This window comes from Aegilops tauschii, chromosome 7 (assembly GCF_002575655.3).
Source record: "Aegilops tauschii subsp. strangulata cultivar AL8/78 chromosome 7, Aet v6.0, whole genome shotgun sequence".
Classification (NCBI taxonomy): Eukaryota; Viridiplantae; Streptophyta; class Magnoliopsida; order Poales; family Poaceae; genus Aegilops; species Aegilops tauschii.
This window is the reverse complement of record NC_053041.3, coordinates 65,117,681-65,133,627: the sequence shown is the minus strand read 5'-3', so window position 1 is coordinate 65,133,627 and position 15,947 is coordinate 65,117,681. Positions and strand designations below refer to the sequence as shown.

The following is a 15,947-nucleotide window of genomic DNA, read 5'->3' as shown; positions in this document are numbered from 1 at the left end:
GGCCTACTTGCTTTATCAGCCCTGCTGGGCTGCAAATCTTTCAAGACGAGGAGAGTTTCATTCAGTTTGCCCAGAAATGGGCTGTACATTTTTAAAACACATCAAACCGGGAATTAGTTTCAATTTTTTTCATTACAAGATTTTAAATTCCATTGATTTTTATGCGTGGACAATTATTTGGATTTTATATTTATATAAATTAGTTTTCAAAATAGTTTAAATGTGAATCGATATTTCGGGATTAAAAATAGTTGACCGCATCGAAATATGCAAAATTTCGTATACTTCTTAACCGTGGCCACAATATGGGGTGTAATGCTAACAAAAAGAAGATGGGCTCCAAAAAATTCTTAAGAATTAGCAAATGCACTGTACATTATTAGAAATAATGCACACGAGAGCAGCGACTGTTGGATGTCCATCCAACGGCTGTCGTGCTTCTTCAATCTCTGCTCTTCCTACTCCAGCCGCTCAAACAAGCGCCGGCAGGACTGCCTGCTCCCTCCTCCCGCGGCCGGCTATGCTGCCGCGCAGGCCTCACCGCCCCACCTTTCTCCCATCGCTGGCCTAGCCATCCCTCTACTCACCCACACCTGCTGTTATTCTCCGCGGACGGCAGACGAACCAGTAAACCCTCGTACTCCTCCGCATGGGAAACAACTGCCAAGTCTTCCCTGGCTCCGTGTCATTCCCTTCCTAGGCCTCGCCGTCGTCCACCACCCTGGTGCTCTCGGCGCGGCCTGGTCAACATGGTCAATGAACGACATCCATCGGAAGTGGACTGTACATGGAGAGGCTGATAGCTGGGACCAGGGCCGCACGCAGGGAAATGCCTCCTTATCACATGCAAAATAATGATTCCTCCACCTGATAGCTAGGACCCACGGGAAGGGCCTCTGTATTTCGCGAAAAAAATGTTCCCCCCGCTGACAGGTGGGACCCACCAGCTATAGCTTCGCACGCAAGGAAGTGCCTCCTTATTACGCACAAAAATATGAATACCCCCTGCTATCTGGGACCCACCATAGTGGGTGGCTGACTTGTGGGCCTACTAAGTTGATGGGGACGGAGGGCTTTGTCAACTTAGTCAATATGAACGATTCTAGCTCTAGTGACCGTACGATGGCCATCCAACGACCATAGTGCTTCTTCAACCTCTGGTCTTCTTGCTCCAGCCGCCCAAAGCAGCACTGGTCGTGCCGCCTGCTCTTGCCTCCCGTGGCCGGCTGTGCTGCCACGGAGGCCTCACTGCCCCCATACTACTCCCACCGCTGGCCAGGCCATCCCCCCACTCACCCACTCCCCCTGTTATTCTGCGGCGACGGCAGCCTCACACCGCAGCCGAACCAGTGAACCCTCGTACTCCTCTCCGCGTGGGCATCCACTACCGCGTCTTCCCCGGCTCCGCGTCGTCCCCTTCCTAGGTCTCGCCATCGTCAACTGCCTTGGTGCTCTCGGCGCGGCGTAGTCAATGTGGTCAACGACCAACTTCCATCGGAAGAGTATTGTAGGTGGAGAGGCTGACAGCTGGGTCCACGCCCACACCCTAGTTTTTTTGTGATTTGCCAAGTAAGTCGCTTTGTCAGGCCTGTTGGGCTGCAAATCTTTCAAGACAAGGAGAGCTTCATTCGGATGGCCGAGAAAATGGCCTATCAGTAATGAGAAATGGGCTGTACATTTTTAAAACACATCAAACCGGCAATTAGTTTCAAATTTGTTTTTTTTCATTTCAAGATTTTAAATTGCATTGATTTTTATGCATGGACAATTTCTTGGATTTTATATTGATATACATTTATTTTTAAAATCAGTTTGAATGTGACTCGAAATTTTGGGATTAAAAACAGTTCGGACCGCACCGAAATATGCAAAATTTCGTATAATTTTTTAGCCGTGGCCACAATATGGACTGTAATGCTAACAAAAAGAATATGGGCTCCAAAAAAACCTTAAGAATTAGCAAATGGGCTGTAAATTATTAGAAATAATGGCAGATGGGTTGTATGCTGTTTTCCACAGATTTGAGGCTTTCCTAAAAAAAGGTTGACGCACAAGCAGTGACTGTTGGATGTCCATCCAACGGCCGTCGTGCTTCTTCAACCTCTGCTCTTCCTGCTCCAGCCGCTCAAACAAGCGCCGGCGGGACAGCCTGCTCCCTCCTCCCCGCGGCCGGCTATGCTGCCGCGCAAGCTTGACCGCCCGACCGTACTCCCATCTGGCCTAGCCATCCCTCTACTCCCCTCCACGTGGGAAACAACTTCCGAGTCTTCCCTGGCTCTGTGTCGTTCCCTTCCTAGGCCTCGCCGTCGTCCACCGCCCTGGTGCTCTCGGTGCGGCCTGGTCAACATGGTCAACGACCGACTTGCATCTGAAGTGGACTGTACGTGGAGAGGCTGACAGCTGGGTCCACGGTTGCACGCAAGGAAATGCCTCCTTATTAGGCGCAAAATAATGATCCCTCCACCTGACATCTGGGACCCACCGAAAGGGCCTCTGTATTTCGCAAAAAAAAACGTTACCTCTGCTGACCGCTCGGACCGACCAGCTATATCTTCGCACGCAAGGATGTGCCTCCTTATTACGCACAAAAGAATGAATACTCCCCCTGCTAGCTGGGACCCAGTATAGTGGCAGGCTGACTTGTGGGCCTACTAAGTTGACGGGGACGGAGGGCTTTGTCAACTTAGTCAATATGCACGATTCTAGCTCCAGTGACCGTAGGATGTCCATCCAACGACCGTAGTGCTTCGTCAACCTCCGGTCTTCTTGCTCCAGCCGCCCAAACCAGCGCCGGTCGAGCCTCGTGCTCCTGCCTCCCGTGACCGGCTGCAATGCCGCGGAGGCCTCACCACCCCCTACTACTCCCACCGCTGGCCAGGCCATCCCTCTACTCACCCACACCCCCTGTTATTCTGCGGCAACGACAGCCTCACACCGCAGCGAACCAGTGAACCCTCATACTCCTCTACGCATGGGCATCCACTGCCGCGTCTTCCCTAGCTCCACGTTGTCCTCTTCCTAGGCCTCGCCGTTGTCCACCGCCCTGGTGCTCTCGGCGCGGCGTGGTCAATGTGGTCAAGGAACGGCTTCCATCATACGTGGACTGTACATGGAGGGGTTGACAGCTGGGTCCACGGCCACAGCAAGGAAGTGCCTCCTTATTACGCGCAAAATAATTATTCCTCCACCTGACAGTGGGGACCCACCGGACGGGCCACCGTATTTCACGAAAAAACGTTTCCCCCTGACTGCTGGGACCCACCAGCTACATCTTCGCACGCAAGGAAGTGCCTGACAGTCGGGACCCACCTGGTCGAAGCGTATGTAGCGTCGTCATTCTGGTCGCGAACGTGTATGTACATACTGGTCGATGTAGAGGTGCGCACGTGTCGTAGTAGAAGCGCGCACATAGCATGTACATGTACGTACAGCAGCCAGTTTGCAAGAAAGAAAATACGACCACGTACATACATACGGGCGGGGTCTTGAACGCCTAATCGCGCATACGTACGGCCATGGCTCGTGTACATGGCTGGGTCGGAACGGAGAAACTGCATCGTCGTCGTGTTCATGGGGAGCCAACCGGCTGGGTCGGAATGAAATGCGTCGTCGTGTTCATCGGGAGGGCTTGGACGGAATAGCCGATGGAAACGAGGCCTGGCATACTGCAGAACGGAGGAAACGGCCTTGTGTTGGACCGGGCACGTTCGAAATGGGATCCTGTTCATCGGGAGGGGTCTGGCGTACCGCAAAACGGAGGAAACGGTCCTCCTACAGTCGAAACCGGGTCCTGTTGATCGGGAGGGGTGTGGCATACCGCAAAACGGAGGAAACAGACTTGTTTTGGAGCGCTACGGTCAAAACAGGGGTCCTTCTCATCGGGAGGGGTGTGGCGTACCGCAAAACGGGACTCCACAGGATACTGTTCATCTCCACCGTCGACCCCCTCCAGCCTCCATGGGCTACTGTTCATCCACCGTCGACCTCCTCCAGCCTCCACCTACGACTGTTCATCCACGGGCTACTGTTCATCCAGCCTCCACCGTGCGCTACTCCACCGGCTACTGTTCAACCAGCCCTCTCTACGGGCTCCTATTCAACCACCCTCCATGGGCTACTGTTTTTTTTTGACTGGGAACTGTAGGGGAAACCCCCACAGCATATCAAAACTTTATTGAGAAAATATATACAGTACAGGTATAGAAAAAGGGGGGATTACAAGAGGTAATCAAAGAATCTAGGGGAAGAAGTAGAAAAACAGGGTATAAGATACATATTAAAGGCCTCAAGGTGGCAGAAATGAAATCCAGCGTAGAAGATCATCTTTGTAGGCAGCTTTCACTCTATATTGCATTAAGCTGATGTCATGTATAAAAGCAGACCTCCATTTATTAAATCTAGCCCTCTCATGCCTGAAGACCTTAGCATTCCTGATGATCCAGATATTCCAGCAAGCAATGAACACCACTTCAGTGAAGAAGGGCTTCCTAAAACTCCTGCTAGCATTAAGGACCAAATGAGCCATGGAGTCACCAGAAGACCAATCAATTTGCAGATAGTTCCAAATTCTGACACTAAAGTTGCAATTGAAGAACAAATGATCTCTTGTCTCCCTAGTCTGCAAAGAGCAAAGGACACAGCTCACTCCATCCTCCAAGTGCCAATGCCTCCTCTCCACCATGTCCTTGGTGTTCAATCTGTCCATAATAAGCATCCAAGCAAAAACTTTGATTTTCATTGTACAAGAGGACTTCCAGATCCAAGCTGTCAAAGGGTTGAAAGATGCAGAGACAAAAGTATGTGAGTAAAACAGCTTTGGTGAGTATCCCTTGGCAGTGCCCTTCCAAAACCAAATATCCTTGGACCCAGGTGCTCTAATAAGGTCACCCAACATAGACTGGAGAATAGTCAGTTCATCAAAAGCCTGGCTGGACAAAGGAAGGTGGAAATGCTGGAAAATGTCCTGAGAGCCCAAGAATTCCATAGCAATAACCCAGGGGTCCTTAACATAGGAGTAGAGCCTGGGAAATCTGAGCTGAAGGCTAGACACCTGACCATCAAACTGTAAGTTATCTGACCACATGAGGGCAGTGTTCCCTGCATTAATCTAAACCCAAGCACACTCCCTAAAATGATGCATGACCTTGCAAATATCCTTCCACCAGAATGAGCCACAATCAGAAGTTCCCTGAGGGACCCTATTATGGTAGTAAGTATCCCAAATTAAAGAAACCCAAGGAAGATCCTTTTTATTAAGGAAATTATTGGCATGTTTGATCAAAAGTGCAACATTCTGGGAACCAAGGTTGAGGATGCCAAGACCTCCCCTGTTTTTTGGCCTGCAAATAAGGTCCCAAGCAGCTAGGGAGGGTGCAGGCTGACCCCTATTCCTCCTCCAGAGACATTGCCTCTGGATTCTTTCCAATTGTTTAAGAATTCCAGCTGGGACAGCCAAACTGCACAAGAAGAAAATGGGCATAGATGACAAAGTAGAATTAAGGAACTGCAGCCTTTCCCCCTGATTCAGAAAAGATGAACTGGCTGTCATTCTCTCTCCATGCAATCAACCAGTGGCATAAAATCCAGCATTTTAGGCCTTGTAGTTCCCACTGGCAACCCAAGATAGGTAAAAGGCATTTTCCCAATCTGGCATCCAAAAGCAGAAGCTAATTCAGCCATGACAGCAGTGTCCACATTGATGGGAATAATAAAGGATTTATGATAGTTCACATCCAGACCAGTGGACTCAGAGAAGATCCTGAGCATATCCTTTAGAGCTAAGAGTTGATCCTTGTCAGCAGGCAAGATAATAAGAGTATCATCAGCATACTGAACTACAGGGTAATCCTGATCATGACAAGGAATAGGTAACTGAAGAATGCCCCTTCTGAACATATCATTAATTACAGTCTGCAGAAGATCAGCAGCTAGGACAAACAAGAGAGGAGAGACTGGATCACCCTGTCTGACACCCTTTTTGCACCTGAACTTCCTACCAGGGACACCATTAAGCAGAACAGAGGAGGTACCTGTGGAGAGAAGCTGCTTCATCCAAAGGATCCACTTCTCATTAAAGCCCTTATGTCTCAGAATTTGCACAATGGCCTCATGCTCGAGGGAGTCAAAAGCCTTTTCAAAATCCAACTTTAGAATCACAATAGGTCTCTTGGACTGATGACACTGGTGCAAATACTCAAAGGTCCACCCAATACAATCCTGAATTGTTCTACTTTTTATGAAACCATATTGGTTCTTGTGAACACACTGCATAATCACCTCTTGAAACCTATTGGCTGCCATCTTAGACAGAAACTTAAGACCCATTCCTGTTAAAGATATAGGTCTGTAATCACCCACCTCCTCAGGGGAGGGCTTCTTGGGCACCAAAGTTATGTAAGAGTCATTGATATTCTCCAGATGGGCAGTACCCTGAAAGAAAGCCTGGGCCAGTTCATAGAAATCCTGAGAAATTATGTGCCAGCATCTTTTGAAGAAAAGACCATTAAAACCATCTGGACCTGGAGCTTTATCAACTGGCATGTGCTTGATAATCAAGTCCATTTCCTCCTTCTCAAAAGGCTTAGTGAGAACATCCAGTCCCACAACGGGTTCAATAAGGGAAGAAAGATCAAAGCCCATTTTAATTCCCCTGGAAGAACCCATTCTGTTCTTGAAACAATCCCAGATAATACCCTCCATTTGGGAATGATCAGTCACCACCGTACCATCATGCAGTTTTAAGCTAGCAATAGAATTTCTTCGGTATCTCTCCGTGGCCATAGCATGAAAGAACTTAGTGTTCTCACCACCCACTTTGATGTATCTGATAGTACATCGTTTCCTCCAATAAAGACATTGAAGGTGGAGCAATTTCTCAACATGGCATTTAACCACAATCCTGAAATTTGATTCCTGTCTGTAGAGTTTTCTATATTCCTCAAGCTCATCCAAGAGCAGGATAACACTATTGCATTTACAAATGAGAGTTTTCAGTTTAGAAATGCTCTTCTGCCACCTTTTGAGACACATTCTCAAGGACTTAAATTTGTCAGCTATCCTGGCAGTAATATGGCCCTTTCTGGATTGTTTCTGCCATGAGGAATCCACACAATCCATAAAACCCTCCAACTCCAACCAATAGTTCTCAAACCTAAAGATATTAGACTTGGGAATAGAAGTTTTAATTGTAACCATACAGGGCACATGGTCAGAAGCAGTCCTGGCAAGAGGTAACACCTCAGTCATGGGATAATCAGAGATCCAATCGACAGAAGTGAAGAACCAGTCAAGCTGCTCAAGAAGTGGATCATCCTGCATATTGGACCAAGTGTAGGACCTGCCTTTGATGGGCAACTCCAAAAGGCCGAGGTGTCCAATTATCTCATTAAAGATGAACATGTCATTCAGATCACCACCAGGTAGATTCCTGTTATCCATAGACCGTAAGAAGTTAAAATCCCCCAATAACAGCCAATTCTCATCCACAGGAATGTTCAGGTGATATAACCAGTTTACAAAATTATCCCTGGCTTCCCCCTGACAAGGTCCATAGACCACCACAAGAGTCCAGCGCTCATTGTTGTGCCTAGAAACAAACTCAATTACCACTGCAAATTGTTGGACTTGCAATAAAGTCCCCCCAAATATAGACGAATTCCAAACAACTAGAATTCCACCAGAGGCCCCCAAGGAAGGAGAGAAAGCAAAGCTGTCAAATCTCTTGGGGCAAAAACTTTTAATCATGCGGGAATCGAATGAAGCACATTTAGTTTCTTGCAGGCAGGCAATAGCACAGTGGCTTTCATCAATCTTTTGTCTAACAGCTCTTTGCCTAGCTTCAGAATTTAAACCCCTGACATTCCAGCATAGTACATTCCAGTTTCTACAGAGATTATTCATAAAGGAATAACATAAACAAGTCACCCATGCACATGACACACAGTGCCAGATGCCCAAAAGCACATAAGAGTTCCAAACCAGCATTATTACATAGCCCCGGATCAGAAAAAGAAAACCAAACACATAAAGCATATTTGTGGGCTCGCCAAACCCAACAGTATTGGAGTGCACTATTCATTGGAGTCTTGAGTTGTAGCAGCAGAGGGGTCCACCATAAGTGCATCCTCCGTGAGCAGAGCTGCATCAATCTCCAGCTCCTTGCCAATAGCTTGCAGGTGACTGATGGGAGCAGGCGGAGGGACATCTCCAAATGCAGGGTCTTCAGACTTCTCAGCAGAGAGGGGCTTGGCCTTGGGCTTCTTCTTCTTGGGCTGCAGAACCAGCTCATGAAAAGTGGGCTTAAACCCATCCCGCTGGGCCGAACTTCTGGTACACCTACGAACAGAAGTTTCAACAAGTGGAGTAGGCGCCAAAACTTTGCATGGCCTCCTTGCAGGTGCACGCTCAGGAGGAGGAGGGACAACAGTCACAACCCTGTCAGTTTCATCCACAAAAAGTGCTCTAGCCACAGGTCGAGCAGGTACCGACTCCTTCCATGTCAGCAAAGGAAGGGCATCCTGCTGGAAAGCAAAGTCCCAGGTTCTCTTGCTCAAAATGACAGGCGACAGGGGCTGAGGCAGCAGAGGTTTAGGCACCTCAAACACCATTGGAGCAGTCAGCAAATTTTCAAACGAGCGCCTCCAAATCATCTCCGGCGGCAGAGGGGGACCAAAAGGAATCGGAACCACAGGCTGCTCCAGAGTGCGGACATCGAAAGGGGGAGGTTGATACACCACAATGGCCCAATTATTAGCATCCTCCATATCCGGTGCTGCCATTTGATCATTCGAAGTAGCAGGAAAAGCCCCATCAATAAGAACGATAGGAGCAGGGGGCATCTGGGGTTGATCTTCAGAGCTTTGGTGGGCCGAACTAGGTTGGGCCGAGGCATTCAAAACCACAGATTCTTGATCCTCCACAGCAGGCTCCGCAGCAGGTTCCTCCCAGTTGCCCCAATTGTCCTCATGCACCTCATTATGCGCAGGTTCAGGCGGAGGTGGTGGCACATCGTTCCACCCCAAGGCCGGGAATGGTGGCAGAATAAAAGGTGGCATCTCCGGGAAGGGAACACCAGGCATGGGATGGGGATTGCCATTCATGGGCATCCAGTCTTCATCCTGGGGCATCTGTTCAGCAAAATTGGCCCCCAGGATATAGAGAGGCACCGTCCAAGACACCCGGGCACCACCCCACGCAGCATAATCCATGAACACCACATCTCTTGGTACTAAAATATCTTCTGGAAAAGACGCAAAAACCAAAGTGCGCACAAGGTAGGGATCCTCACTAATCCAATGCTGAAACTTCCCAAATGTGTTGACCGCTGCCCGAATATTCTCCTCATTGCGAAGATCGAGCGGAATCCCCAAGAACATGAGCAGACCCTGACGGAAACCCTGAGCACCTCGAAACGAATCACCCTCATCGTGCTTCATAAAACGCACAAAACGATCGTTGCCTAGAGGTTGGGGCGGCATCTGAAGAAGAGAAAACCTGACTGCAGCATCCCGAAGCTCGAAAAGACCCACCGATCTAATCCAAGGCTGATCAGACCTCACCAATACCCCATGAGCTTGCAACCACTGGACCACTTCCTCCATAGCAGCACCAATCTGATCGGGAGGGGGGATGGGCATTACCTCAGCAAGCATGAATTCCTCATGGCGGCGCACAAGTGGGGTATGTGGCGTCACATAGGTCCGAGGCAGACGAGCATCACCGCCGTCCACAATGTGATGGCCAGCCGGCACATACAGCATGGGGTCGAGAGGGAAGTTATCCATCGGAGAGGAACAGCCCGGGCTGGAAGCAGGCCGCAAGAAGTCTGGCGGGGGAGGGGTCTCAGGCGGCGCTGTCGAAGGCGTTTTGGGACCAGGACTGATGGAACAAGGTGAAGCAGTAAATGCGGAAGTGCAAGAGGAGTCCAAGTTTGGTAAAAGCTGTGTCAGAGAGATATTCTTGGTGGGAGCTGAGCGATCCTCGGAAGTTGCAACGTTACCGGGTTTCGGTTTCCAAACCAAACCCAAAATGCTAGCAAACTTGTTACAATCCTTTTTACCATGCCCCATCCGCAGACAAGAGGTACAACACAATTTGGATGTGCACGCCGCAGCAAAATGACCCTTAGATAAGCAAATCTGACACGTTAAAATTTCATCTACCATGCCCGTAACCAATTTATCAAAATCCTCGGCTGCTTGCTGAGAAGACGTAATGGAAAGCCCAGAAGATAGCACCGGCTCCACCTGGACCGTGGACCGTGAAGAAGACGGCCCAACATGGGAAGGCACGTCCACATTCGGAGAGCCAAAATTTCCGCTCGAGATAGATGGCGACCCATTCGTAGCTGGTTGAAGATCCCTAACCGTTCCAAAGGAAATGGAGGGGGTAGTTGTCGTCCACCGGAGCTCAGCCGGCGGCGAAGGGTGGATGACCACCCGTTCATGCGCAGAAAGCGTGTACCCCGCATCCTCAACAGTTTGAATGCAAGACTGCGTGGCTGGATAACGATAACCACGACAAGCAGGATAATTATGGAACTGTGAAAATGAAAGCTTCTTGGCAGGGCCATGCGATGATTTTATCGAATATTTACGGGGCTTGGTGTGCATAGCCAGCATGCCAAGGGTAGCTCGACGTTTAGAGGGACTAACAATGATCCACTCAGCATCACATTCCAATTTCGAAAGCTTGAACTCACGGCCCCAATTTGGGCCACCATTACCCCAAAGGTGAAAGAAGCATTTAAAATGATCACAGGAGAAAGAACGGAGCCTGAGAATGATTAAAGCCACAGCCTTGCAAGAAACATGAAAACCAAAAACCCTCTCCGTGAGCATAAAAACCATGAACTCAATAGCAGAACCCCCGATGGCCGCCTCAAGCGCCGCTGCCACCGAATCCTCAGTCAGACGAAAATCATGTCGGCCAAAGGAAATTACCATGGTGAAGAAACCCGTGTCATCCATGGGGTGCACCGAAAAGCCCGTAGATTGAAAAATCTTCTCCGCAAAAACCAGACCCTTGGAGAAGTCCCAGCCAAGGGTGGATCCATCAGCAGAACCCATAGAGATGGGTATTAGGACGTAGATCTCAGTGTGCCGGAGAGATCTATTGGAGAGGAAATGGAATTTGGTGGCTAGGGGAGGAGATCACCGGAGGTGGTGGCGATCGCCGGGGTGGGGTTGGGAGCGCCTATCATCCAGGGTGGGGGTGGGAGAAAACTGCTACTGTTATTCAAAATTGCCATAGTTTCCTTCCTTCCACGGGCTACTGTTCATCCATCCCTCCACCGTCTACTGTTCATCTAGCCCTCCACGGGGTGGTCCTGTTCATCCAGCCCTCCACGGGGTCCTGTTCATCCAGCCCCAACCGGCTCAATCGATCGGGGTCCTGTTCATCCAGAGGCAACACCACGGGGTCCTGTTCATCCACCCCCACCGGGAATTGTTCATCCAAACCCCCCAGCAACGCTGACTGTTCATCTAGAGGCAGCATCGATCGGCTCCAGCTAGCAGCAGTAGCGAAGGAATCGCTCGATCGGGTTCAGTTAACAGCCATCGATCGATCGCTCGGGTTCAGTAACGCGTAGCCTACAGTGCAATCGCTCGGGTTCAGTTAGAGCCCAGCGCCTCGCACCCACGCGCGTGCGTGTACGAGAGAAACGCGCAAACCTCCGTGCATCGCTCGGCCCCGACCACCCACCGTAACCGGGAACACCCCGATATTTTCCTCGCCCTCACTTCTACCACATTTTTTTCCGTCATGGACGGCCCAAAGAATGTCATGCAGCTGCGTCTCCGGCCCGCCAAGGACGAAAAGCCCATTTTCCGTCATGATTTTTTGTCATAGAAGTAGGATCCCACCACATCTATGATGATACCGGGTTTTTTCACAATTTTCATCATAGAAGTGTCATAAGTATGACAGAAAAAAATTTCGTTCGTCCCAAAATGTCACGGATGTGTCCTTTTTTGTAGTGGTATCCATTATGTTCTGAGATTGATGTTGATATGACTTTGCTATGCTTAATTCTTGTCACTAGGGCCCGAGTGCCATGAATTCAGATCTGAACCTATTATATTTTCATGAATATATGTGAGTTCTTGATCCTATCTTGGAAGTCAATAGTCACCTACTATGTGTTATGATCCGGCAACCCCGAAGTGACAATAATCGGGACCACTCCTGGTGATGATCGTAGTTTGAGAAGTTCATGTATTCACCAAGCGTTAATGCTTTGGTCCAGTACTCTATTAAAAGGAGGCCTTAATATCCCTTAGTTTCCAATAGGACCCCGCTGCCATGGGAGGGTAGGAGAAAATATATCATGCAAGTTCTTTTCCATAAGCACGTATGACTATATTCGGAATACACGCCTACATTACATTGATGAACTGTTGCATGAGGAATCGCATTCGACATAATTATCCATCATTGATCCATGGCCTAGGAGCTTTTCGCATATTGATCTTTGCTTAGTTACTTTTTTGTTGCCACCGTTACAATTACTACAAAAACTGCTACTTTTACTTTTGCCACCGTTACCGTTACTTCCATACTACTTTGCTACTAAATACTTTGCTGCAGATATTAAGCATTTCAGGTGTGGTTGAATTGACAACTCAGCTGCTAATACTTGAGAATATTCTTTGGCTGCCCTTGTGTTGAATCAATAAATTTGGGTAGAATACTCTACCCTCGAAAACTGTTGCGATCCCCTATACTTGTGGGTTATCTAGGTCGAGGGTCGAGGATCGCCGAGGGGTCGAGAGGTTTCCTAGTGTCAAAGTATTGAAGAAATCAATGCCTTCATCATTGCCGGAAGTAACCGGGGCATGATGGTACGAAGTTCTGCAAAGTTTTTCTGGAATGGAGTCCCGGATAGGATAATCCGCCTTTTGGTACGAATTTCAGAAAGGCCTTCCAAATAGCGATATTCGGAAGGCTCTTGCTGAACTTTGTACCAAAAAGCGGATTATCCTATATGGGACTCCGTTCCGGAACAACTTTGAAGAGCTTCGTACCATCATGCGTCTGTTACTTTCGCCTAATGATGAAGACATGGTTTTGTTGAATTCTTCACATCCAGAATGGCGCCATTTTGTTAAATCTCTTGTCAGTCCGGACGTCGGACAATCATGAGAGAGGCTGTCCGGCCCAAACCCTAGAAGCGCTGCCGAGGCCACCCAAATTTACCAAGTTAAAAGAGCATTGTCGTTGAGGCCACCCCGAACCCTAGAAGCATTGCTAGGGCCACCCCAAACCCTAGAGAAGCATCGAGGCCACTAATATGATTCCTTGTTGTGATTAGCTAGCTAGGTCTACGTTTTCCACTAATATATCCATATGTCAGGTTTTGTATAATAATTGCCATGTTGTAATATTTGCAGAGACTATGGAGCACCGGGACTTGGAAGCAGAACAGGTGTTGGGGGACATAATCATAGACGGAGGTGATGTCTCATACTATCTCAACGACACCGATGGTCTGGAAGGAGAGGGTGAAGCAGGATACGATGATCGAACAATGGAGGAGGAAGGATATGATTATGATGGCTCCGGTGACCGAATGCTGGTGGAAGAAGGACACCGTGATGACAGCTCCGGTGACCGAACGGAGTCCGGCCAGGTATATATATTAATTAAGCTTGTGCTGAGTATAGCTAATTGATGCATTAATTGTTTTGGTATGTACACATATTAACTCTCTTCTTTCGTCTTTTCTAACCCTCCGGATCGAACCAAACTTCGGTAACAAGACGAGCCCCGAAGAAAAAGTTGCGCCAGGATGAAAGGTTCACGATAACAGAAATCACGCGCGATGGCCAAACGATTGCACCCTTCCGAACCAAGGAAGCATTTTCTACTCAGTGCGGAGGGTTCTTGTTAGGGACATTATCCTGATCAGCATCCACCAATGGTATAAGCCTAAGAACGAAGACCCTGAGGTGTCTTATGTCAATGATAGGCAGAAAGTTGATGTTTGGACCGCGCTGAAGGCAAATTTCACCCTACCACCAGAGGAGGATCCGGAGAAGCCAGTTATAGAGCCATTGGTCAAGGCTCATGCTCTTAAGAAGATGGCAGATCTATTCAGGAGGTGGAAGAATGAGCTAAAATCAACGTTTGTCGACAAACACAAGACTCCAGAATTCACCGGCCGATTTGAGAAGATCAGAGATCACTGGGACGCATTTGTTGCCCACAAGACATCGGAGAAGAGTAAGAAGATGTTAGTGACGAACAAGAAAAATGCTGCAAAGAAGGAGCTTCACCATCGCATGGGGTCAGGTGGCTACCTCAAAGCCCGGACGTTGTGGGACAAGGCTGAGAATGACCTGCTTGATAAAGGGGTCGAACCAGAGACATTACACTGGCCAGACCATTCAAGGAGTTGGTTCTTCGGGGTTGGGGGATCGTTAGACCCTGAAACAGGGAAGTGTGTTTAGACAAACGCGCAACTGCGAATACCCATCATGAACTTCAGGAGTATAGCGCCATAGCGCAGCAAGGGACGTTCGTTCCCGACAGAGAGAACGACGAGCTCACACAGGCCTCGGGAATCCTGAGCACCCTGGACGGACACGAGGCACGCCAGGCTCCCTTTCGTGGAAGGCTGGGTGTCCCGACACAGGCCGAACTGCAGGCGCTGCACGCAAGGGTACAAGCGCTAGAGGAACGAGAAGCAGTTCACAGCAAGCGACCTGCCGAAGCTACCCCCGAAGCTACCCCGCCATCTCAGCGGAGAAGCAGTGTGGCTTCCACCGAGCTGCTTCAGGAGCCTATCTACACGGCTCCTGCTAGCTACCCCGTGGATGCTATCATGGAGTCTCAAGATTGCCACCTCATGACGCAATGGCAGAACTTCAAAGTCAAGGCAGTTGTCGGCTCTGTTGCACCTTCTAAACCCGACGCAACTTTTCACTGCCGTCCGATTCCAGAACGATATGCTGCTGTGATGGTGGATGAACTAACGGAGGGATTTGAGGAGCTCGAGCTTGACCACCCTAGCGGTGAAGGGGAGACTCGGCTAGGTTGTGCTCTGAAGACTCCATGTCTATGGCGGAAGGAGCTCAATCAACCTTCCGAACTAGACGCCTCCGCCTCCTCCTCCTCCTCCGGCGAGTCAAGGTACTCCACCTCCTCCTTCGGCGAGTGATCAGGGCACTGCACCTCCTTCTCCGGCGCGTGGCGGCACTCCGCCTCCTCTGCCGGCACCGGCGCGTCCGAGCAGCCAGCCTCCTCCTCCGGCTTGTCAGCAAGGGTGGAAGAGAGCCGCCGCCCCTCTGGCGGCTCTGGCGCATCGTAGTCCTTCTTCTCCACCTCGTAAGCAAGGAAAGAAGACAGCCACAGCCGCTCTGTCTTCTCCGGCGTCTAGCAGTACGGCCAGAGGCAGGAGGCAATACAGATTCGGTCCATCTCTCAAGCCTCTAGAGAAGTTACCATACGAGATGACCGAGAAGGAAAACGCGGAGATCTATCAAGCCCAAGTGAGGGACTTCTTTGAAATGCAAAGAGCTAAGAAACATGCACCTCCGGAGGAGAAGATAGATCCGGTGAAAGAAAAGCGCACTATCGATTCCCGGAAGAAACCACCACCATCTCCGCCGAAAACCAACTATGAGTGCATTATTGAAAGGTCATATATCGAAGCGGAGCGGTCAGGAAGTACTTGCAGTGATCGAAGGTTAGCAGAACGAAGAAGTGGGAAAAAATTCCCCAGCTCGGCGAACAAGCGAACCAATCGTGCCCCCGGCAAAAGGTGTCTAGCGATATCGTCGCTAATCATCCAGGGATCTTACCTGGTACCAATCCTGCAGATTACATGCACGAGGACGATGCACATTTTGATATAATGGAGGTGGATGAGTTCAGATACCAGTACGGGAAGCCTCTCATCAAAGATAGAAGTACTCTAACAACGATGATTGATACGTCTCCATCGT

At 49.3% G+C, this 15,947-nt stretch overlaps 1 protein-coding gene across 1 annotated transcript; it reads right to left on the bottom strand.

The window, feature by feature from the left end:
- Positions 1 to 4,285: 4,285 nt before the first annotated feature.
- On the bottom strand, positions 4,286 to 5,083 carry LOC141026823 (uncharacterized). The gene has a single exon (XM_073503676.1). It carries the CDS (start codon positions 5,081 to 5,083, stop codon positions 4,286 to 4,288), a length of 798 nt encoding a protein of 265 aa, XP_073359777.1.
- Positions 5,084 to 15,947: the final 10,864 nt, after the last annotated feature.